The sequence below is a fragment of the Oncorhynchus mykiss genome, chromosome 5 (genome assembly GCF_057628025.1).
Source record: "Oncorhynchus mykiss isolate SJ-2025 chromosome 5, ASM5762802v1, whole genome shotgun sequence".
Classification (NCBI taxonomy): domain Eukaryota; kingdom Metazoa; phylum Chordata; class Actinopteri; order Salmoniformes; family Salmonidae; genus Oncorhynchus; species Oncorhynchus mykiss.
In genome coordinates this window covers 36,988,035-37,013,219 of record NC_143026.1, presented here as the reverse complement: position 1 = coordinate 37,013,219, position 25,185 = coordinate 36,988,035, and the positions used below count along the sequence as shown (strand labels likewise).

At 42.0% G+C, this 25,185-nt stretch overlaps 2 protein-coding genes across 46 annotated transcripts in view; one reads left to right on the top strand and one right to left on the bottom strand.

The window, feature by feature from the left end:
* Nucleotides 1–6,225: 6,225 nt before the first annotated feature.
* On the bottom strand, nt 6,226–13,930 carry anxa4 (annexin A4). 2 transcript variants are annotated; one of them, XM_021602650.3, is made up of 13 exons: nt 13,317–13,930; nt 11,990–12,048; nt 11,255–11,342; nt 10,221–10,315; nt 8,935–9,048; nt 8,649–8,739; nt 8,181–8,260; nt 7,856–7,912; nt 7,538–7,631; nt 7,060–7,155; nt 6,848–6,906; nt 6,593–6,715; nt 6,226–6,480 (listed from the first exon to the last, which is right to left on the bottom strand). In XM_021602650.3, the coding sequence occupies exons 2-13, from the start codon at nt 11,996–11,998 to the stop codon at nt 6,427–6,429; spliced, it is 960 nt and encodes a 319-aa protein (XP_021458325.2). In that variant the 5' UTR covers nt 11,999–12,048; nt 13,317–13,930; the 3' UTR covers nt 6,226–6,426. The 2 variants fall into 2 exon arrangements, with proteins under 2 accessions (XP_021458325.2, XP_090090845.1); XM_090234719.1 differs by lacking the exons at nt 11,255–11,342; nt 11,990–12,048; nt 13,317–13,930 and adding an exon at nt 10,472–10,562.
* LOC110523706 (AP2-associated protein kinase 1) overlaps nt 13,794–25,185 on the top strand; it is a 35,224-nt gene continuing 23,832 nt past the window's right edge. For all 44 annotated transcript variants that reach the window (XM_090234705.1, XM_090234701.1, XM_090234695.1 and 41 more), the window contains exons 1-10: nt 13,794–14,864; nt 18,801–18,919; nt 19,148–19,256; nt 20,702–20,844; nt 22,378–22,499; nt 22,731–22,812; nt 23,095–23,227; nt 23,461–23,564; nt 23,823–23,917; nt 24,109–24,260. In XM_090234705.1, coding sequence (XP_090090831.1) covers nt 14,705–14,864; nt 18,801–18,919; nt 19,148–19,256; nt 20,702–20,844; nt 22,378–22,499; nt 22,731–22,812; nt 23,095–23,227; nt 23,461–23,564; nt 23,823–23,917; nt 24,109–24,260 — 1,219 coding nt within the window. In that variant the 5' untranslated portion in view covers nt 13,794–14,704. The remainder of the gene's footprint in view (nt 14,865–18,800; nt 18,920–19,147; nt 19,257–20,701; nt 20,845–22,377; nt 22,500–22,730; nt 22,813–23,094; nt 23,228–23,460; nt 23,565–23,822; nt 23,918–24,108; nt 24,261–25,185) is intronic.

The window sequence follows — 25,185 nt, the reverse complement described above, 5'->3', positions numbered from 1 at the left end:
TGCTAACTGGCAGCTCTATGCTAACTGGCAGCTCTATGCTAACTGGCAGCTCTATGCTAACTGGCAGCTCTATGCTAACTGGCAGTTCTGAACAGGCGGGAGACTCCGGCAGCGCTGTAGAGAAGGCAGGCTCTAACAGCGCTAAACAGGCAGGAGACTCCGACAGCGCTGAAGAGAAGGGAGGCTCTGGCAGCGCTGGACAGGCGAGGCGCACTGTAGGCCTGATGCGTGGTGCTGGCACTGGTGGTACTGGGCCGAGGACACGCACAGGAAGCCTGGTGCGGGGAGCTGCTACCGGAGGGCTGGGGTGTGGAGGTGGTACTGGAAAAACCGGACCGTGCAGGCGCACTGGAGCTCTTGAGCACCGAGCCTGCCCAACCTTACCTGGTTGAATGCTCACGGTCGCCCTGCCAGTGCGGCGAGGTGGAATAGCCCGCACTGGACTATGCAGGCGAACCGGAGAAACCGAGCGCAAGGCTGGTGCCATGTAAACCGGCCCAAGGAGACGCACTGGGGACCAGCTGCGTAGAGCCGGCTTCATGGCATTAGGCTCGACGCTCAATCTAGCCCGGCCGACACGCGGAGCTGGAATATACCGCACCGGGCTATGCACCCGCACTGGAGACACCGTGCGCACCACTGCATAACACGGTGCCTGTCCGGTCTCTCTAGCCCCCCGGTAAGCACAGGGAGTCTGCCCAGGTCTCCTACCTGGCGTAGCCATACTCCCTGTTAGCCCCCCCCCAAGAAATTTTTGGGGCTGCCTCTCGGGCTTCCTTGCCAGCCGTGTTCCCTCATATCGCCGGCTCCTCTCTCCGGCTGCCTCTGCTCTCCTAAGTGCCTCCACCTGTTCCCATGGGAGGCGATCTCTTCCAGCCAGTATCTCCTCCCAAGTGTAACAGCCCTTGCCATCTAAAACGTCCTCCCATGTCCATTCCTCTTTACGCTGCTGTTGCTGCCTGTTGACACGCTGCTTGGTCCGTTGGTGGTGGGTGATTCTGTAACGGTTTTCTTCGTGAGAAGGAGAGTCGGACCAAAATGCAGCGTGTCGATTGCGATTCATGTTTAATGAAAAAAAACACACTAAACACAAACACTACAAAAACAATAAACGTAACGAAAACCTAAACAGCCTATCTGGTGAAAACACATAGACAGGAACAATCACCCACAAACACACAGTGAACCCCAGGCTACCTAAATATGGTTCCCAATCAGAGACAATGACGAACACCTGCCTCTGACTGAGAACCATATCAGGCTGAACATAGAAATAGACAAACAAGACATGAAACATAGAATGCCCACTCAGATCACACCCTGACCAATCAAAACATAGAAAATACAAAGTAAACTATGGTCAGGGCGTGACAGGCGGTCCTCATGAGAGCCAGTTTCATCATTGAGCTTGATGTTTTTTGCGACTGCACTTGAATGAACTTTCAAAGATCTTGAAATTTTCCGCATTGACTAACCGTCATGTCTTAAAGTAATGATGGACTGTCATTTCTCTTTGCTTATTTGAGCTGTTCTTGCCATAATATGGACTTGGTCTTTTACCAAATAGGGCTATCTTCTGTATACCACCTCTACCTTGACAAAACACAACAAATTGGCTCAAATGCATTAAGAAGGAAAGAAATTCCACAAATGTACTTTTAACAAGGCACACCTGTTAATTGACATGCATTCCACCTCATGAAACTGGTTGAGAGAATGCCAGGAGTGTGCAAAGCTGTCATCAAGGCAAAGGGTGTCTACTTTGAAGAATCTCAAATATATTTTGATTTATCACTTGTTTGGTTACTACATGATTCCATATGTGTTATTTCATAGCTTTGATGTCTTCACTATTATTCTACAATGTATAAAATACTAAAAATAAAGAAAAACTCTTGATTGAGTAGGTGTGTCCTAACTTTTGACTGGTACTGTATGTTACAGCGCTAATAAATATGTTTTAATGGAACCAAATGATCGGTTTCTAGTAAATCCCTTTTAAATGGCTCGATGGACTAGATGGGTTATATGGCCTACGGTATAGGTCAAATGTGATCATCAGCCTATAACCAGCCTGAGTAGGCCTATCACTCCATTCCTATTCAGAGTTTAGAGAAATTAATTGAATTAGAAATGAGCTAATATTAGGCTGGTTAATGCGATGCATGTCTGTTGAATTTGGAAAATCCCCCTGCACTCGGCCCCGGCCTACCTACTCAGCCAGTCAGGATCTGCTACTGCGTTGCGGCCATGCATACTGCACAGTTTTGACTAAATGATACGTGCTAAATAGTATATCACAATGAGTACATAGTATGTCATTTAAGTATGCAGTACGCTGGTATGGGTATTCGGTCACATCAGTTCTTTGCTGCTTCATGCTGAGAGTCTCCTCTGTAAAGGAATTAAAATCAATAATGTGTCAGCTCTCCCTTTCTTAGTGTTTAAAGCAACAATCTACCACAATGTTTTAACTACACTCTTAGAAAAAAAGGGTTCCTGAAGGGTTCTTTGGCTGTCCTCATAGGAGAACAGTTTTTGGTTCCAGGAAGAAATGATTTTTGGTTCCACGTAGAAACCCTTTTGGGTTCTAGATAGCACCTTTCTTTCTAACAGTGTACAGTATTCAAACAACAGGGCTTCTGTTTCTGTGCCATGTTTGTCTTAGTGGTAATTGTACCCCGACATGGAACCTGGCACTGAACGCCAACCTGGGTATCCATCACCTGGTATAAAGATGGACATACAGTATCACGCCATGTTGTGTGAAGTGGAGACACGACATGGTGTAATTACCAGTGCTTTTTTTTCTCTCAAAAACACGGACTCATCCAACTGCAGACATGAAACCCTGTTTGAAGTGTGCTGTGCTGGCTCCATTTCACCAGGATCTTGTCTGTTGGTGTGCAAAAGTGAAGTGTTCTGCTCAGTTTCACTATAATAGCTTGTATAACGGCCTGAACCTGGAACCTGATATATACGAACCTGACACAGAGCACTAGAAACCAAGTTTGATGCAATACAACCCAAACAAAACAGTACATTCCCATGGAAATATGCTCATAGAATGTGTGTACTGACGAAGTTCCTGTTCCAACTGAAGTCACCCACTAACTGTAAAGCTTATGGAAAAATCTTTAGTTTAGACCTACCAAAAACTATAAATCATGTTTCCAGCCACCTAACATTGCACTAAATGAAGCTGCTCTTTATCAGAACTCATAACTTGTTTCTGAGTTTACCATTCCAGAAGATGGTAAGGGCTCCTCCCCATGGTATTAAAAGGTACTACCACATATTTATTCCCTATAAAGGATTTAACATTTCAAGGTTTGAATCTCACAACTCTGTGAAATGTTTATTTGATTATTTAACTTGTATTTACCATGCTGAACCATGAATCATGAATGACCTGGTGTACTGAGGAGGCACAGGAGTAAATAACTGCATTATCCACGTAGAGATGAATGTTACAGGTTTTAACAGACCAATATTATTTACCTAACTTGTGAAGAGAACAGGGCCCAAATTTGACCCCTGCTGCACACCTTTTGCAATATTGAGGAAACTAGATTTGATACCGTCAGTAAGCACACATTGTGTTCTGTCAGTTAGATAGTTCTTGAACCAATTGCAATTCAGACAACCTTTGAACAAGTAATAAATGGCCAACCGTGTCAAATGCCTTCGACGGGTCAATAAATAAGGCAGCACAATGATTTTTATAGTCTAAACTATAGCACATCATCTAAGACACGTGTAGCTGCTGAAACAGTGCTATGACCCGGTCTAAAACCAGATTGGTGCGCATTAAAAACAGAATGAGAAGTTTAAAAAGTTCTAAGTTGAGAGTTGGCCAGAGACGAACATTTTGGCAATGCAAGATAGTTTGGAAATTGGACAGTTGTTATCCAAGTCAGAAGGATCTCCGTCTTTGTGTAGGGGGAGGACTTGTGCTGTTTTCCAGATCTTAGGGATAACCCCGGAAACAACTGTCAAGTTAAAAATATAGGTTAATGATTCTGCAATAAGTGGGACAGAAAGCTGCAGCAAAAAAGGATCAAGCATTTCACCACACCCACAATAATCTTCTAAACCCTGCCTACCCTGGGGTGGCAGGGTAGCGTAGTGGTTAGAGCGTTGGACTAGGAACCAGAAGGTTGCAAGTTCAAACCCCCGAGCTGACTAGGTACAAATCTGTCGTTCTGCCCCTGAACACTGTTCCTAGGCTGTCATTGAAAATAAGAATTTGTTCTTAACTGACTTGCCTAGTAAAATAAATAAACATGTGTAATGTGACAAATCCATTTTGAAGTGAGTCAGCCCACATCAATCTTCAATAAGGCACTTAGTACATCATAGACATCAAATGGTTGAAATGAAAATGAGGAATGCATATCTGGGAATGTAACCTGGCTCGCGGTGAGTAATGGACTCCCTCGGCTGGAATCAAAGTTTGTAGAAGCTAGATGGCCTGCTGAGGCAAAGTGGTTATTAAAATAAATCACCACAAATGTCCATCCTCTGGTCCCTGTTATGGGACCAGAGGCTGTCATAACCTGCTGGGGTAATGAGGGATTGGAGTTTTGTTTCAGAGATTTGACTACCTTGGATTCCCACCATTAGTAGAAACACAGTTCAGTAATTATGTCGATTTTAATTTTCTAACCAGGGATAGACATCTATTTCTTAAGCGTCTGAAGGACTGCCAGTCAGACGTAGAATCAGTCAGCCTAGCCTTAACCCAAGCTAAATGTATCTTCTGAAATGTCTCTGATAGTTAATGAACCAGGCATTAGCTCTATCCCTTCCCCTTAGTTTCTTGAACGGATCAGGCTTATCTGTAATAGAGTTGAGCAAAGAAGTAAAAAAATGTAGGGCCGATCCAAGTCTGAGATATCTGACACAACCTTCCATTCATACAATCCCAGATCAGAAAATAATTGTTGCCTATAATTTATCTTTGTAATAATACAAGAGTGAGATATAGGTAGCTTTGCATCTCTTATGCAGGCAACGAGACAATGGCCACTAATTACCAAAAGTTCCATTTGGGGCATTTGTCAAAATAATATCTAAAAGAGTAGATTTTTCAGGGTGTTTAAAGTTGGGGCGGGTTGGTTAATTTATCAACTGAGTTATATCTGCATTTAGCTAAATCTCTTTCAGCCTATCAGAAGCTGGCATTTAAACATTTAAGTTGTCCTTTGTACATATGGCAACACATCCACCAACTGTCAGATCTAAAAAAAAACATAACCAGCCAGATACACATTCGGCATAGTCTTATTACGTTTCAGATATTACCAGAATGTCCATGTTGGCTTAAGAAGCAAGAAACTTGAACTTGAACTTGAAACTTCTGGCATGCCGCAGCTGAGGGATTTCAGATCAGACGGAGTCTCGAATACAAGCATAGACCTACTTTGCTCAGTTGGTAACCCCTTATCTGAAAATTCCACAGGGCTAGTTTGAATTGTTACAGATACAAGATTGGATGGATTAAAACAAGTGGATTAAAGTGGATTGTGGATTAAAAGTGGATTAAAACAAGTCAATGAATTTCAACTGTTCTGCCTTATTATTTTTCGACCATGCTGGTCATTTATGAACATTTGAACATCTTGGCCATGTTCTGTTATAATCTCCACCCAGCACAGCCAGAAGAGGACTGGCCACCCCACATAGCCTGGCTCCTCTCTAGGTTTCTTCCTAGGTTTTGGCCTTTCTAGGGAGTTTTTCCTAGCCACCATGCTTCTACACCTGCATTGCTTGCTGTTTGGGGTTTTAGGCTGGGTTTCTGTACAGCACTTTGAGATATCAGCTGATGTACGAAAGGCTATATAAAAAATTAATTTGAATGAGGGTCACCTGTTGTGGGCCTGCGGTAGAATGAGAATGCGGATCATTTATGGTTGGGATTACCTGAGTGAAAGTCTCAGCGCAGCCTTGAAATGTGAGGACAGGGTCTAGGCACAATGATGATGACATACTTTGCCTTCCAAATCAGACTAACATCCAATTAAGGTAATTGAATCAAATGACTCAGGGCTGACTCAACGAACAAGCCATCCAAACTAATTCATTAAATGGACTTCAAACAGTAAGAGATGAAGATGGCTTTCTGCTGAGATGGGGGTTGGGAGGCAGAGGTTCAAAAGGTCCATCTTTTATGCTTCCTGAGATGCGGCAACAGGGGATCAATAAAGAGAATGCAAGCAGGTGTAAAATGTCACCTGTCTTTGGTTTAATCAGTTTTACAAACTGTGAAAAAAGGCATCATGGTCAGTCTAAAATGCTCTGGCTACAGAAGAGCAGAGGATATTGAGAGACCTTTAAGCAAAGGAAACAGAAGATAGTAGAGGCACCAATGGTGTTGTTGCAGAGTGAAGTCATCGCTGAACGATGTCCTAGATGTTCAACGTCCTACTCTCCACATAGCTCCAGCAGGATTTTGCGGTAATCTCCAGATGTGTCTCCCTAAACAATACAGAAACACTCAGATTACATCAAAATAACAGAAAGAAATGGGCACAAATCTAACTTTTACTGAGACAAACCATTACTTCATCTCTCGTGACCAGGGTCTCACCTTGATGAAGGAATGGAGAGTCTTGCCGTACGCTTTCAAGAACTCGGTCTTGATGTCCAACATGTCAATCTCGGCCCGGGCCACCATGATTCTAATCAGTACGCTGTCTGTAGTTCCCAGACCCTGAAAAGACAGGAGGGAAGGAGCGGTCAACATTCTGATGAATTCAGTCTGATAACCCACAAGTGTAAACAGATATAACACACCTCCATGGGATGTGTGTTAAAAAAAAAGTCTCAATTTCAAAATCTTTACCTTCATGGATTTATATAACCGCTCTGCAAAGAATGCTGGCTTGTTTTTAAGGCATTTCACTGCAAAAAAAAATAAATCAGATCGATACATCAGGCATGATAGCTCAACAAGCTTAACTTTTGCTTATTTTCATCAGAACTGATTGGACTCTGTCTTATCAGTCTTCGGTACATTATTACAAGAGGCACTGAAACAAATTGGATCCGTCTGACCTATTGCCAGAAAGACATTCTCCAGAGAGCCAGACATCTCCCTCTTAATGCTGTCCTCGATGTCCCTCCCAGAGATCTTCTGATACTCCTTAAACACTGAGACAATGAGGTGAGCGAGAGAGATATGGAATCAATCATACTGTTGTAGTGAGTAAGAAGCACATGACATAATGTTGGTTCCTGAAATAACCAGAACAGGTCAGCAGAACAGTGTTTGTGCATTACATTTTGTGCCAAAGTCAGTGTGGAAGTAAGTATCTTAACTGAAGAGAAGTGTAAAGCATAATAAACAAACAACAAACAAGGTCACTTCTGGTGATGTGTAACTTGTTACTCTCATCTTAAACGTGAGTCTCGACAGAAATGTAAAAATATCTCTTATTTTATTATTATAAAATATTGGGGCGACGGTGGTGTACACCGTTGGTGTACCGCTGCTAAATGAATATACACTGAAATATTTTTGTGGGGACAGTACCTTGGAGTAGGTGATTTCTGTTCCTCACACAGAGCACAGTGAGGAACTTGACTTCATCTGTTCCCCAACGAGCCTCCCCAGCCTCGTAGATATCCTGAGAACCCACGGCAAAAGTACTTCACAAACCCAAACAGAAAATCTCCCAATACTGACTGTTTTGGGACATATTTGATGTGAGATTAGGTTTTAAAAAACTATGTCTAAAGTTGATCTTACTGTTCATCTTCCTAACCGTGGGGTGATCCTGATACCCCAGCATGTGCTACTATGCGAGATAGACAGAGCCAGGTCACCTCCTCTCTGGGTCCATATTCTCACCTTAGCATCCTTCACAGCCTGGGCCTCATCCACAGTGTTGCTCTCATCTCGCCCCGCCTGTCAGTCACAGGACAGACACAGAGGCCATGTTAGTAAAGAGTCAGACAATGACATGACCATTACCTGGCCATAAGAGGCCTCTAAAAACTACAAACATCCATTATGTGTTAAATTGTACCCAAGTGATGAAGTGAAGGGGGAGTGACTATTTCCTTTACAACAATTCATGTACTGTAGTTCGGTTGGCTTTCCTTTGATTGTTGGAATATGAAGGTCAACCAGGTGTGTATTCAGAGAGTTCAATATTGTCACGGTCTATTCTCACCGTGAGCAAAGAGACCAGAACCCTCTGGAACATTCCGGAAGTATCACCATCGATATCTTCCTCCAGGTTCTTTTCATAATCTGCCATCACACACGATTAAGCAAAAAGTAGGAGTTAAGAATGACCTTAGACCCAGTGATCTGACTCTGCAATTATAACACACAACACTTGAAACGGTTTGTGAACACCCTGTCAAACACTATGGCCGGCAACAAAAGTTGAATATTGCTCTATAGTAGACACTAATAAATCATTCATATCATGCATTGTGTTCATGTTGTGTGATTCATTGTTTGCCCGTACACTCTCAAGAGGGCGAGACACTGATATCCTAGATCAGATTTCCTCTTCATATACAGTGATCAATACTAAAGTATTGACTTGTACCATACACCGTATGCGATACCTCTTCTACAGGTGGAGACTCAATACATGGCACAGAAAGGCTGTGTACTGTGTAGCTGCTACCTTTGATGTACACCGCTGCGATGGCTCTAATTTCAGCGTTCGTCCTTGAGGCAAGGATATCAATGAGAGCAGCCTCCTCTGTTCCAGCACCCTAGCATTCAGTAAAATAGAGATGTGGAGAGCTATGTAAGTACCTCAAAGAGTAGTGTGATGCAACACATTTATGGGTTGTGGATGAGGTGAATAGCCCAATACAATGTCAATAGCTATTGAAAAGCGTTACAGTATTGAAAGCATTACATAAATCCCCATTGTGATGGTGTCTCTAGCAGTAATAACCTCTGACCTTCATAGCGTTCCTCAGCTCGTAGGCATCATACACAGGAGCGGTCATCAGGAGGCCCAGCACCACGTTCTCAAAGTTCCCCGTCAGCTCTCCCTGCAGATCATCGGTCAGGTCCTACAGGGACAGAGACACAGACATTTAAAATGGGCCCTGACTGACACAATCTCCTGCCTAGTGCTCAAGTAAGCATACACTACTTCTCTCATTACACTCGTATCTCAGAGGTGATAAACAAGGCTTTCAAAATGTTTAATCTGTCAGACTAAATGCTTCAGACATTCCAGATACGAGTCTGCTTCCAGAAGGGCGTGGCTGCGAAAGAGCTGTGCACAGAAGGTTTGTAGTAGACACATTTAGCTTCTTCATGAGCCTGCCTGTGGGCGTCCCCGTGCACTGTATGACTCACTGTTTCTGACCAGGAGGATTCCACCAGCAATCTTTGTCCTTCCCTGTGGCAAGCTTCCTCATTCATGGGACCTTTTAGATAACTTTATCAATGATTTATTGTATGCCAGACTGTGCCAGCTCCTATCTAACAGTGTCAATAGAGTAGACATTGATCAGACTTCCCTTTTAGTTTTAAATGTTGAATTTAGTTGGCGTTTAACATGGGGCCTGTCATTCTATAGTCTCCTGTGTCCTGACTGACATTGGTCTTCAATTAAAATCAGGTTAACCTCAACCCTCATGTAGACAAGCTTCTCTCTATTCTCTGAAACACATAACCATCTTTGTGTAAGAGTTAATGATCAACCTGAGGCACCAACTGTCTGCACAATGTTACCAATAACACCAGACACCACCACACCCATAAAAACACACACACACACACAAAGCCACACACCAGAAGGGTATACTATAACACATCAATAAGTTAGCCAGCTAAAATTAAAAAAAGTAGCCAGAAATATTTGTTGATTTTCCACTTCATTAAGAAAGCAAAACCTAGACATGTGTTTTTGGTTGTTGAGTCAATTAGAGAATGCCCATTTCAAGCTTATCTTAAAAAAAAAATTACAAGTTATTTCAGAATATTTATTCCAGTTAGCTGGCTAACTCCATGATCCTGCTTTGTAGTATATCCATCCATGACTGATCACATGATAAATATAACCATTTACACAACCCCTGCACTCTCCTGTCACTATGAACTATTAAATACACCCCCCCCCCCATTACTGGAGCTGGTGGTGTTTAGATTTTGAAAGGTTTTGAGAATAGTCTGATAATTCAAACGGTGATATGAGAAATGTAATAAGACAGGCATAAGTCAGGAGAACACTTACCTTCCCCACGGTCTGCTTGTAAACCTCCTTGATGCGTTGCCTCTGAGCAATGCTACGACGTGCCAGGACCTCAATGACAGCTGCCTCGTCCGTGCCTATAAGAAACCATCACAGGGTTACATTAACCTTCACATTATACTGATCCATTAGGTAAAATAACTTGCTGTTGATAAAACAGCATCAATCACCATTGAAATATCCGAAATATCTCCGATATCACACAGTTACAAAGAACTCAGACAGATTTCAACCTGGATGTTGAACAGACACACTTCTGGCTTCCAAAGCTTCTCTCTCACCCTGGAAAAACCCTGGTCCCACAGGCACAGTTGGTTCTCAGTGTATGTGCCATCTGTTTCTAATGCATCTCACACTAGAATCAGGTGAAACCTATTACGTCTAGCTAACAGCATCAGCATTCCCGAATGTGGAGCTAAGATTCGCCCATTCAGAAACAAATTGCACAGGCTGTATACTATCTTGTAGGCTTGTGTTTAACGGCGTGTAACTTGTTTTCTTACAATGCTCATTGTATTTTCTGCGTTGTATCCCTACAGCATAGACATGTATAAAGTATAGACACAAAATATAACACAGGTGCAAAGATTATGCAATCCTACAGTAACTTTTGACTAGAACAGGAGAAAGGCAAAAATAATTATGAAAATGGAGGGGAAAAAAAGAAAAAAAGATGAGTCAAGTATACTGGAGAAGGAAAGAAATTACTCCCAGGCCACACAGAGGAATGAATGAGGTCTTAGAAATGGAAAGTAACTACAGTCCTGTGTAGAGGGCCTGTAGAGAGTTCTAGAATAATTACAACTGACGTGAAAGTACTGGTAGCATACTGTTCAACAGGAAGGTATTTTTGAAGCTTTCATTGAAAGGAAAGACATACAACTCTTTTAGAATTAAGACCTATTTATCAGTAGAAAGGGGATCCTACCATACTCATCCAAAATTGTTTTCGGAATGTCTGAATTGTTCATAGAAACAAACAGCTAGTCATCGCTTAGAATGTTGGGATCACTCACCAGCCCCCTTCATGGCTCCTCTCAGTCTGTTTACATCCTCCTCTACCTTGAAGCCAGCGGCTTCAGTCACAGTTCCACGGTTGCCAATCTGCAGTGGCAAATATTAAAATGGCATACATATAACTCCCTATGAATTCAGCAGCTGGCATTTATCCAGTCACTATCCAACACTATTTGGATATTGTACTTTGAGTCGTAGGCTATCGCCCTCAAACTCAACTCTGGACCTTGAAGTAAGTTCCACTGCATTTTTTCATTGTTCACCTCCGATCAGTGAATGATTTTGACCTGGGACACCAGGTGTGTGTAATAACAGAAAAGTTGAGTACCCCTGGGCTATAGGTACACACATGCACAAACATACACATCAACAGATCTGTGTGTGTTTGTTCAGTAACAGCAACGCGCATTTATTATGTCCAGTGTAGGTGTAGCCTATATGTCAGACTGCCTCAGTAGTATACTGTGGCTGCTACTTTCAAAAAGCTCTCGTCTGTGCTGTCAGTAGGATTACAGCAGTACAAATTGAATTGGACAATTTCATTGGTAGAGTACATCATACATGTTTTATGCAAGCTACAATGAACATACTGTTGATAAGTAAATCCTTTCCAATACTAAGCAACGAAAGCAAACAAATGTAAATCTGATCATGCAAATGTATGAAAATGTTGAGCACTACAATCATTTAGTTCACTCACACTACAGTAGACACGTTTGGGAGCTGAGACTTACCGCTGCCATTATGCCAGTGAGATTGAGTTTCCAAACGTGAGCAAGAGAGATGGGAAAAGCTATCGAAAGAAAAAACGTTATATTATTTCCCAGGATGGTTAATAAACGCACATGCAGCATTTTTCCTGAGATGCGCATTATATTACCATTATCCATACAATACCTCTGACCCCTGAGTAACAGATACAGATGGGCTGACGAAACATAGACCATCTACATACATTTGTCAATTCCCACTTTGGTCAGTTGATCAAAAGCAAATGGGCCTGTTGCTACATTACCTAAACCAGCTCTGTAGAGAATAACAATGTGGTGGGCTTTCACAGTAGGAAAGACTGGGTTAAATACTCATTACCCTCATTAATGTTTCATTACCACACACACACACACACACACACACACACACACACACACACACACACACACACACACACACACACACACACACACACACACACACACACACACACACACACACACACACACACACACGCTTTTTTTCCAACTCTAAAAAAAAAAATCAACTCTACCAACAGAAACAATTAGCCGACAACACTTCCCCCAAAATCCAAATCAGACAAAATACATCTCTGGTCAGAGCTTATTTACTTCATGGTGTCACTCAATATAGTTTATGTCGTTAATGATTATATTAATAGGAGGCAGCATCTTTATAGTCCGGGGTGTTGTCCCTTTTAGTGTTCCTTTTAGTCCAGGGGTGTTGTCCATATTGTGCCTCTTCATTAGCCAAGGATGACAACTCATTCAGAAATGTCCTGTCTACATCTGCTCAGTTTGGGGTGGAAATACCTGGCACAAGAAGAACCCTTTTGACCCCTGCCTCTGTCACACTGCCATATCAAAACATTACTAGATCTAAAGTCACACCTTACTGAATCACTTTTTACATCAATAGGCCTATATAAGTAACCTACATTAGCCCACTGAAGTAAATGCAATCAATGAAATGCAGTTTTCAAAGTAACAACTGCGCAGACTCTACAAACCTTTGGTAAATATGGAGACATTGTTACGCAACACAGTTCTTATAGTTAATTGTTAGTTTCCAAGTTGCCCCGCTTGTGATTGTAACTTATGGCCCAATTCAATAAGTATATAGTTTGCAGGAGGCGATGTATGTCTGTCTGTCTGCTGAATAATAACGGAATAATAACTTTTGAAGTTCATTTTCTGTTCGAGACACACCCTTGAATGTGTCAGATAGTAGGTATTCTAAAGCTTCTAGCTAAAAACAACACAATACACATCGAGCCTATATTTCTCGTTTAACCTCAACCTATAAAATTACATAAAAATGTTTACTTACCCTATAGACAGTAAAAACGACCTATCTTTTCAAATGAGGAAGACCGAAAGGAAGCTCTCTTCTGCGAACGTCGGCCGTTAAAACGCAACACAGTGGATGGCATAAAGAGTTTTCGGTCCCACCCCTTTGTGGTTACACTAGGGCAGGCTACATTATATTTTACAGTGAAGAACACACACTCTCTCTCTCTTTTAATTATTATTATGATTTTTTTACAATTCTTAATTGTGATTGCAGATAATTGTGATTCGTGTACCATATTGTTTGTTCTCTCTCTCTCCACTACAAACTTATTGATTGTATTATTATGCTTCAAGAGGAAAATAGCCTGTTATCCCATTCTCATATTCTAGTATACTAATGAAAAAAGTTAATTCAATTAATTCATTTGAGAGATGCTCCCTTGTGGCTGCTCACCCGCGCCCCCGCCAGTCAATGCCACCAGTGTGCCCCCCTCACTACAGACCTCATGACTACAGATCCCATGACTCCACTGCAGTAAAGCTGTAGGCTAAGGGCTGTAGCAGGCAGCTGCTGATATGTTGGTGTGGTCGAAGTAGCCGAAGCGTGTAAATCTTGCGTACATCTAACATATACTAACTTACTAGCTAGCTATATCTTATCTATATTTTCTAAGGGAGCTATCAAACCAAACTGAGATCGAAAGTAGCTACAATTGGTACATTTTATTTTAATTACCATTTCCTGTCATTTTGATAGGCATTTCCTGTTGCGAAATAGCTAGGTAGCGGTTCGTGGCAGTAAGCTAGCTGACGTTGGCTAATTGGTAGCCTAGCTGGCTAGATGATGAATTGTAGCATACTTGGAAATAATCATTATTTGCTGAACGACATTGAATATGGAAGGATCGTGTAATATTGGCACGTTTTACCGGGGATATATTACAACGGACATAATTTTTACAGGATAACCTTAGCTACATGAAATGTCATAACGTTAAGATAACCGCGGAGATGGAGGGACCCACAACCCCCTGAATAGCTGCACTGATGGAGAAATGTCCTCCTCCAAGATGAGCAAGTCGAATACTGCACAAGGTTTAGCGGAATTATATTAGCGTCTATCTTATCTCTATAGCTATATTAGTCTGTCATCAAATGGGAGACTGGTTATTCGGTCATAGCTCATAATTGACAGCTAACGTTAGCTGCTGGTGAAGAAATCACTGCTGTTTTTGGCATCTGCAAACAACAAGACTGGTTTTGTCAGACAAACCTTAGGCCTTGTCCAGAAAACAAAGTTAATTTGGGAAACTGACATCGCTGGAAATAAGGACATTTGAGCTTTCTGCGTCGTCATTTGAGCATTCTGCGTCGTTTTGATTGAAGTGAGGATAATATTTCCTCATCATCTGACTGATAGTTATCATGAGGAAGTTCTTTGATTCATCTCGTCGGGAGTTGGTCAGTTCAGGACCTGGTTCTGGAGGAGGTAGCAGTGGATCCAGCCATGTAGGTGGCAATTTAATTGGACGTTCATGTACCATAGGGCGGCACCAAGTCACTATTGAAGAAACAGTGGCCGAAGGTGAGTGAGATGGAGGAATTGAGGCTTGTCTTTTGGAAATGTTTAGATGCCCATGCTGACTGAGAACATGAAATGTGACATTTCAGTCAGACCGCAAACTGCCACAATGTTTGAACATTGATCAGTCATTACCAGTCAGGTAGCTGCTACACGCATGATGGCATTCAGTAGTGCTTAAGCCAGAGGCAGGCCTAGGTTTCAGAATGATATGGCTACATTACAGTAGGCTATGTCATTGGCAGACACACACGTTTGTCAATTTTTCACTCAATGCCATGATGTAATCCTATTCCTGACATTTGAATATCGGACACACCCAGCCCAATTACCATTTCAATGTAGGTGGATAAGCAATTCAAAGGTGTCATGCTGTTTATAGTTTTCCTGTTTTGATGATCAAGTGTAAGGGCTGCTGCCTGATAGTGATTTATCTGTCGCCTGACTGACAGCTCTTTCGTTGTTTGAGCAGCAGCTTAATTTGGTAAATCTGTTGGCAGGAAATCCCCTTACATATGAGGCGCTGATTAAATGTACTCAGGGACAGTCTGTTTTGGGTGTTGTATGGTTTATTAAAATGTGTGACCATGGACATGAGAAGAGGCTCATTTTCAGGTACTGAAGAGCACAGAGATGTCTGGGGTGTGGATGTATCTGTAGGCCTACTCTTAAACTAAAGTCCATTGGGGACATTAAACCTGGTATCTGTGTCCTTTTGACAACCCAAGACCATACAGATCAAGTTGCTGATCGTTTGGATATCACTTGGGTACTTGGTAGTGAAGTCCAAAGAACCTGCAGATAATGCCTTGATGTGAGGAAGTGACGTAATATTAGGCTAATCCCTGACTCCCTGTGCAAATGGTAAAATCACCTCTCAAAACAGTATATTTTTCACCTTAAGCAGCCATCTTGTTAAAGTTTATGTAAATGTAATCAGTTCTTGAAATGAAATAATTCAAGAATAGAAAAATGAAATAGCCTTTAAAAATGCCAAATGCCTAGCCTAAATAAACACAATATACATTACAATAATTGCACAATATACATTACAATAATTGCACATCTCAATTCTCAAATTTATCCCAACCCCTGGTACCATACAACCGTACCATTTTGTATCATACACTTGAATGAAAGGTATACACCTGATTTTCTTAACCTGCTACTCTATATCCCCAGGTGAGTATGTGGCTATGTGCATGTTAATGTGAGTGTGTAGAGAGATGTGAGTGCTGCATGCTGGGAAATTGCAGTGCCTGCATTATCCTGCTCAGTAGAGTCATTTGTGTGGATTGTTTTCACTGGTAAGGTAATGATGTAGCCCTGACATCTTGCAAAAGTAGTTTACTTTGCACAACCTTCTTCTTAAAGACTGCAATTTTGCTCTAACAACCTCGGTTCATCATGACAATAATGGACCTATCACTTTTTCACATTCAACGCTTTTGTTGGTTTCGAAGGCAAATTGCATCTCATGATTTCTGCCTATTCTGTCCATCCTTCTGAAGCGCTGCTTTGCGGTGTACACTGTTCAGGAATCGAGTCTAAAACATGCTGAATAGAGAGAGAGAGTTAGTGTCTTGCACATTGTTGAAGTAGCCTATCCCTGCCCCAGTCTTATTTCAGCAACTTGCACTGCAACACTGTATAGATCTCAGTACACTGCAGTTTCAACACACTGAAATTGAACACCAGTATGGTATAACATATAGCCTAGATAGGTTATCAACATTAGCTAAAGACAGTGGATTCCATGCTAAGACCATTAGGCTAGACAGGCCTTCAGTTTCCCTGGGGCAATGCCATCATGGAGGCTTGAGTTGCACTGAAAGTCAGGAATTAAACATGATGCCACTAAGGCAGTTGGCAAATGATGACTAATGATGCTGTTATGGATGCTACTCCAGGGTTTCTTTATGTAATTATATGTGCTACGCACACTATATTATGGATGCTACATTTTACTGAATGGTTAGGCCTATTCAATTTCTTTACTCAAATATCTTGCATTGTCTTCTTATCATATTGTTTTGTAATGGGACACGAATCACCATTTTATAAGAGTATTTATTTAAGATTTTGTGTGACTTGCTTCAGCAGTCACATTCTCAACCTTTCACTCTTGTATCCTCATTAATTTCAATGGTGGAATACAGGCTTCAACATACTACACTGAAATCACTGCCACAAAACTTTCAGAATGTTCGAACGGAAACATTTAGAGAGTTTAAAGACACATTATATGGATTATGAGGCTGTACTACTCAATCTAGCCTACTATGCTAACCCACTATAATCCGCTGTAATAACTCCACACCTACAAACCACCCAAAAATAGGTCACTATAAGTAAAGCAGAGCCTATGAAAACCCCATTACTACAACTACCACCATTACTACTGCCATCACTAGCACTACTGGGTCGTTCCATTTGATTGCAATCACATTTTGACCACACCCCTTTGGATTTGAACAGAATTTTCCATAAATATTGGTAGAAGTGGTCAGAAAGTAACTTTTTGGACCTGAAAGCCAAAACATTCAGGAATGTTGACCCATTTTGCATACCCCACCATACCATGAGACATGTCTTCATCACTGGAAAATATGAACACTCTAGTTTGATATAATTTAAAAGCAGGTGAAGAAGGTGAACTCCTAGGAGTAAAGGGAAACGGTGATACCTAGTCAATTGTACAACTGAATGCATTCAAATGAAATGTGTCTTCCGCATTTAACCTAACCCCTCTGATTCAGAGGGGTGCGGGAGGCTGCCTTAATCGACATGCGTGTCATCAGCAACATTGGGATGGTCAGTTATCATGGTCAAGTCATATTGACCAAGTTGTTGTGAAGATGGGGAGAGGTATGTCTGTTCTAAAAATGTGTTCTGTATTTTTTTTTTTACACAGATCAACTGTACTAGTTGTTCAGGCTCTGGTCTTGTCCCATCTTGATTACTGTCTGGTAATATGGTCAGGTGCAGCAAAGAAAGACCTAGAAAAGCTGCAGCTGGCTCAAAACAAAGCAGCATGTCTTGCCCTTAACTGTACACACAGAACTAACATCAACAATATGCACAATAGTCTTTCATGGTTGAGGAGAAATTGACTACTTCTCGTCTAGTCTTTTTAAGAAAAATATGTGTTTAAATGCCTAACCACTTGTATAATCTGTTTGCATACACATCAAACAGACATAAATACCCCACCAGACACGCCACTATGGGTTTCCTCACGGTACCCAAACCAAAACAGAGCCATGACGTCATGGAATGCTCTACCACCAGAGCTTACTCAAGTGACATGACCATTCAAATCAATGTTGGGATATGGGTGGACTGGCGGCCATTGTGAGTGTACCCACAGGAGCAAAGCAGGAAGTAAAAGCAGGAAGTGTACCCATCAATATGTGCTGTGATTTGTTGATGTTGAACTCAACTGACATTACAAAAAATACATTCCATTGCATGAGCCACATCAGTTAACATAATCTGAATGAACATTCTATACCAGGCAGCCATTGAGTTTAACAGTCATATTGCCAGGGCTAGAGATTCCATGCCTGTTCAATTCATTCTATTTCTATGTTTGCTGTTGCTGCAGGGAGGGGGGTGTTGCCTAGGCAACCGAAGACTTGTTTGCTACAACACCCTGCTTATTTCAGCAAGGAGCAACAAAGTTTCATGTTGTATCGAGTCCATTTTTGTTACCACACAAACAGACTCAACCGCACCAATGCTCAGCTGTACTGTCTTTAATCAGCTGTTATTTAAAATAAATAAATGATTTAAAAAATGATTAAGACAGTTTATTTTCTGTAATTGTGCCAGCCCTAGCACAGAGTGGTGTTGCCAACACTTCAGACTTCCAATGGTTGCTTGCCTCCAAACACTGAACCTTAATTCGGTCTCAATCACTCTCTCTCTTTCTTACAGGTGGTTTTGCCATCGTGTTCCTGGTACGAACCAGCCAAGGACTCCGCTGTGCCCTCAAGAGGATGTATGTCAACAATGAGCACGACCTGCAGGTGTGCAAGCGAGAGATCCAGATCATGGTGAGTAGCTGTGAGATTACCCCACTCCCGGCATGCTTGGAGGGGAGCTACTCTGTTTATTATTCTCTTCTGCTTACATGAAAACACGGGAAGGCCCGTGAACTCTGCACTACATTGTTTATCAGTTATATTTCCCTTCTGGGGACATTCATGTTGAACTTGAACTTAAATGGCATGATAATGTTCACTGTCTGTTAATGTAATCTGGTTGTGCATGTGCTCTTGCAGAAGGACCTGGTCGGCCATAAGAACATCGTTGGCTATCTGGACTCTAGTATCACCACTTGTGGAGGAGGAGATGTGTGGGAAGTGCTCATCCTCATGGACTACTGTAAAGGTGAGTGCTTACTGAAGGGTCTGTGTTCAATCAAGTGTAGTTGAAAGACAATAATAAAGACAGACAACTGTCACTCCACATGAGGGCGCTCTCTGTCTAACTATTAGTCTAACTTCCATCTAGGCCACGGGTGTCAAACTCATTCCATGGAGAACCTAGTGTCTGCTTGTTTATTTTTTTTCCCCATTTCAATTAAGACCTAGACAACCAGGTGAGGGGAGTTCTTTACTAATTAGTGGCCTTAATTCCTCAATCAAGTACAAGAGAGGAGCGAAAACTCAGACACTCGACTCTCCATGGAATGAGTTTGACACGTGATCTGGGCCTACCACTGGTGTGGGGACTTTGTTGTTGTACTTGTCTTTGCATATCATTTGAGTTCTGCGCTGCACCAGGTTTTTTTCCATGATGTGATTGTATGTTATAGGCATAGTAGATGTACAAAAAGTGTAGAAAACATTAGGAACTCCTGCTTGTTCCATGGCACAGACTGACCAGGTGAAAGCTATGATCCCTTATTGATGTCACTTGTTAAATTGACTTCAATCAGTGTAGACTAAGGGGAGGAGACATGTTAAAGAATGATTTTTAAGCCTTGAGACAATTGAGACATCAATTGTATATATGTGCCATTCAGAGGGAGAATGGGCAAGACAAAAGATTGAAGTGCCTTTGAACGGGGTATGGTAGTAGGTGCCAGGCGTACTGGTTTGAGTGTGTCAAGAACTGCAACGTGCTGGATTTTTCACGTTCAACTGTTTCCTGTGTGTATCAATAATAGTCTACCACCCAAAGAATATCAAGCCAACTTGACACAACTGTGGGAAGCATTTGAGTCAACATAGGCCAGCATTCCTGTAGAATGCTTTTGACACCTTGTAGAGTCCATGCCCTGTTGAATTGAGGCTGTTCTGAAGGCAAAGGGGGTGCAACTCAATATTAGTAAGGTGTTCCTAATTTTTTATAAAGGCTCCTATTGCGAAGTGGGCATTTTCAATCAGTGGTATTCAAAGTTGGGGTCGTGACCACTAGTGCGGGCGGGGGAACTGACGTGGGGTCACCCCCAAAAAACATTAAGAATACATGTTATTTTGTAGGACAATACACACAAGTTTTAGAAGAAGATTATTCAGTAATGGGGGAGGGGTTCTTGAAAATGTAATCAATTGAAGGTTATTTGTTGATGTGAAAATATAAATTTACCGATTTTATGCCTGTCATTTAGATTTGGGATGAGGTTTGGTCACGAGAAACTCTTTTGGAAAGAAAATGGGGTCCCCAGAAATTCTGGTGAAAAAAATGGCGTCCCAGCTGAAAAAGTTTGAGCACCACTGTTTTACATGATCAAGAGACTGAGTGTCTGAGTGCGAGATGGGTGTACTGAGGAACCTTGCTAGCTCCATACCTTGTGTGTGTGTTCAGTAATGAGCGATGTATCTCTGCAGGGGGCCAGGTGGTGAACCTGATGAACCAACGTCTGCAGACAGGCTTCACAGAGGCAGAGGTGCTGCAGATCTTCTGTGACACATGTGACGCCGTGTCTCGACTGCACCAGGGCAAGACACCCATCATCCACAGGGACCTCAAGGTGCGGAGGAATAGAATCCTTCTCCTGTGTTTTCTCTCACCTCCTTACTCTGCTCCCACTCCCTCTGTCTCATCTCGTTCTTGGCTAAGTCTTCCTTTCATATAAATTATATATATCTCACACACACACACACACACACACACACACACACACACACACACACACACACACACACACACACACACACAGTGTCTTCGGGAAAGTATTCAGACCCCTTGATTTTCTTTTACATTTTGTTAGGTTACAGCCTTATTCTAAAATTGATTAAATTGTTAGTTTTTCCCATCAATCTACACACAATACCCAATAATGACAAAGCAAAAACAGGTTTTTAGAAATGTTTGATCATTTATTTAAAAAAAAATACAAATGGAAATATCACATTTACATAATTCAGACCCTTTACGCAGTACTTTGTTGAAGCACCTTTGGCAGCGATTACAGCATCGAGTCTTCTTGGGTATGACGCTACAAGCTTGGCACACCTGTATTTGGGGAGTTTCTCCCATTATTCTCTGCAGATCATCTCAATCTCTGTCAGGTTGGATGGGGAACGTTGCTGCACAGCTATTTTAAGGTTTCTCCAGAGATGTTTGATCGGGTTCAAGTCCGGGCTCTGGCTGGGCCACTCAAGGACATTCAGAGACTTGTCCTGAAGCCACTCCTGCGTTGTGTTGCCTCTGTGCTTAGGGTCGTTGTCCTGTTGGAAGGTGTAAATTCACCCCAGTCTGAAGTCCTGAGCGTTCTGGAGCAGGTTCTGGAGCAGGTTTTCATCAAGGATCTCTCTGTACTTTGCTCCGTTCATCTTTTCCTCAATCCTTATTAGTCTCCCAGTCCCTGCCTCTGATAAACATCCCCACAGCGTGATGCTGCCACCACCATGCTTCACTTTAGGGATGGTGCCAGGTGTCCTCCAGACGTGATGCTTGGCATTCAGGCCAGAGTTCAATCTTGGTTTCATCAGACCAGAGAATCTTGTTTGCATTTTGGCAAACTCCAAGCATGCTGTCATCTGCCTCTTTACTGAGGAACAGCTTCCGTCTAACCACTCTACCATAAAGGCCTGATTGGTGGAGTGCTACAGAGATGGTTGTCTTTCTGGAAGATTCTCCCATCTCCACAGAGGAATTCTAGAGCTCTGTCAGTGTGACCACCGGGTTCTTGGTCACCTCCCTGACCAAGGCCCTTCTCCCTCGATTGCTCAATTTGGTCGGGCGGCCAGCTCTAGGAAGAGTCTTGGTGGTTCCAAACTTCTTCTGAATACTTATGTATATGTGATATTTTTTAAATGTTTTATTTCATACATTTGCAAAAATGTATGGGGTATTGTGTGTGTATATTGATGAGGGGAAAAAAACAATCTTAATCAATTTTAGAATAAGACTGTATCGTAATAAAATGTGGAAAAGTCAAGGGGTCTGAATACTTTCCAAATGCACTGTATACCGTTCAGCAGACACTTTCATCCAATTCACATTATGTGACTCATATTTTATCCTTCTCTGGCTTTGCTTCTCTTTTGTATCTCTGCAGGTGGAGAACATCCTGTTACATGATAAAGGCCACTATGTGCTGTGTGACTTTGGCAGCGCTACCAATAAGTTCCAGAACCCACAGATTGAAGGAGTGCCAATAGTCGATGATGAAATAAAAAAGTTTGTGAACTTGCGTAGCTTAATGCATACAATATGCTGCCATTTTATTTCCTTTGAATTTAGCTTTTTTTTTTTTTTTTTTTTTTTTTTTTTTTTACAGCTGTAGAAGAATACAGTTCAGAGGAATATAGGCCTTTTCAGCCGAGCCTCGGCAGAGGTTAGCCCTGTGTTAGTTCAACATCATGGTGTTCTTTATCCTCCTTTTTGTGGCCTTTTCCTATTCTCTCTCAGGTACACCACTCTGTCATATCGTGCTCCTGAGATGGTAAACCTCTACAATAGCAAGATTATCACTACTAAAGCTGACATATGGGTGAGTGGACGTTGTGTTTTAGATCTAGGCTTTAGTCATGGTATCAGTGCCAGCTTCTGATTTGTATGGGGCTTTTTTTACAGTCCACGTTGTAGCGTATCTGTTACAGAATGCTCATGAAACTAAATGAAAACGTCAAGCTAATTGGTTTAGTTAGTACAGTAGGAAGTTAGAAGAGCCATATTTGTGTGGAGAATCCTTTTCCCTTCAGGCTTCTCGAGGCATTTGGGTGTTGGCTCGAAATGGTATGTAACTTTATTATTGTGTGTGTGTTCTCTCCAGGCGATGGGCTGTTTGCTGTATAAGCTGTGCTACTTCACTCTACCCTTCGGGGAGAGTCAGGTGGCCATCTGTGATGCCAGCTTCACCATTCCTGACAATTCCCGCTACTCCTACAACCTGCACTGCCTCATCCGTCAGTATTCCACCACTCACTGTATCTGCTATGGAAATTAGTGTAGATTCTACAACGCCATTACGTATTTTATGAGCCCTGTGCTACATGTTACCTCCTTATCTAACCATGCTTAATCTATAGGTTGTGGGTTAGGCAGTGTGTCGCTTTTCTCTCTTCTGGTGTGGTTCAAATGGGCTCACTTTTTCTCTCACATTTCCACCTCTCCTCCTCACTCTGTTGGTGTTTGTCAGGGTACATGCTGGAGCCCGACCCTGACAAAAGGCCTGACATCTACCAGGTGTCCTACTTTGCTTTTAAATTGGCTCGTCGGGACTGCCCTGTTCAGAATGTGAAGGTCAGTCTCTCTCTGCTCTGTGGTCAGGGTGACATCTGTAGGGGGGTGACCTTTTCTAGTCTGTATGTCTGTCTCTCTCTCCGTTTGGGGAATAGTCTGTGGATTGGTCTCTAATGGGCTCAGAGCCAGACCTACCAATGTTCTATTCAGTCCATGCCCTGATGCTATTGAATGTGCTTGTCATCTGTTGTCATGTGGTTCCATTCCCTCCTAAATATAAATGTACAATACTTTCATCTCTAATCTACCCCCATATAGAACTCTCCAATTCCTGCTCAACTTCCTGAGCCAATCAAAGCCAGTGAGGCAGCTGCAGCGAAGAAGAGCCAGAGCCAGACACAGAGTAAGGCCAGGTAAGTCTGTGTGCTGGTGTTTGTCATACAGGGGGGCTGCCTGAGTAATCTTCTGGTTATACACGCCAGACTTGAGGCTAGTATCCTTATTTTTTGTCAGTTGTGTGTTCTCTGTTCTGTTTTGACATCATTCATAAGGTAATTTCGTACCATTGACAAGTTGACCACCAACTCTTACCTTTGTCCCCCAGGTTGACAGATCCTGTCCCTACCACTGAGACCTCCATCACGCCACGGCAGAGGCCCAAAGCTGGCCATGCCCAGCCCAGCACTGGCATCCTACCAATTCAACCGGCTGCCCTCACCCCTCGCAAACGGGCCAATCTCCCTGCCCTTCCTCTGGGTATGTACCAACCGGCCACTCTGCTGTTGTACTGCAACTAGGCTAACATTGGTTTATTTGGAGGCATGTTAGGTACTCAATACGTACACAGAAGCGACTGAGGTAGATTCTCTACCCCAGGCCGGAACTTACTTACTAATCATTTGTAGACTGCAAATTGACCGCAAGAAGCCCAAACGGATACATTATTTGACTAAAACATAATAATTTAAAACCTTCCTTACATCAGCATACGATCACGTGTACCTCTATGTATTTTACATTTTGCAGGAAGAAATCTCTTTAGATGCACCATCTTGTTTTCAATAGTGTCCAAATGAAGATACTTGGTAACAAGAATAATATGGCAGCTACTGTATAATAACAATAAAATAATAATGTAAATGTTCCATAAACAGCATCAAGTTATACAACTACTAGGCCTAAAACAAATAAAAACTACAGATATAACTACTTATACAAACAATACAACTAGGGACCTATAATACTGTATATTAATGCATACATATTTACAAATATCTTCATGTTGATGTTTCTATTACCAAAACAATCCTGTTTGTTTTTGCTCAGAACCCTGCTCTACCCTAATGGTAGCATGCTAAGTTGGACAGAATTTAAGTAGATGGAGGACATTGAGTATTAGCCACGATAAATAAATGTCTGCATAAGTGGGCATGTACCAGAAGAAGCTAGGTAGCTCACAGAGCTGAACCTGAACTGACCTGAAACATACTTGTTTTCTCCCCAGTTTTGATAAATCAAAAATATTCTCTTAAGGCTCAAACTGCTCAGAACATTCTGCCAAATTTGGTCGAATTATTTCTCAAATTAGATCCAAGTTAAATTTACTAAAAAATGATTGGGCTCTCATTAGAAACCAATGTAGAGAACACTTGGCTGGTCTGTTTAGTCTCTCTCAACAGTC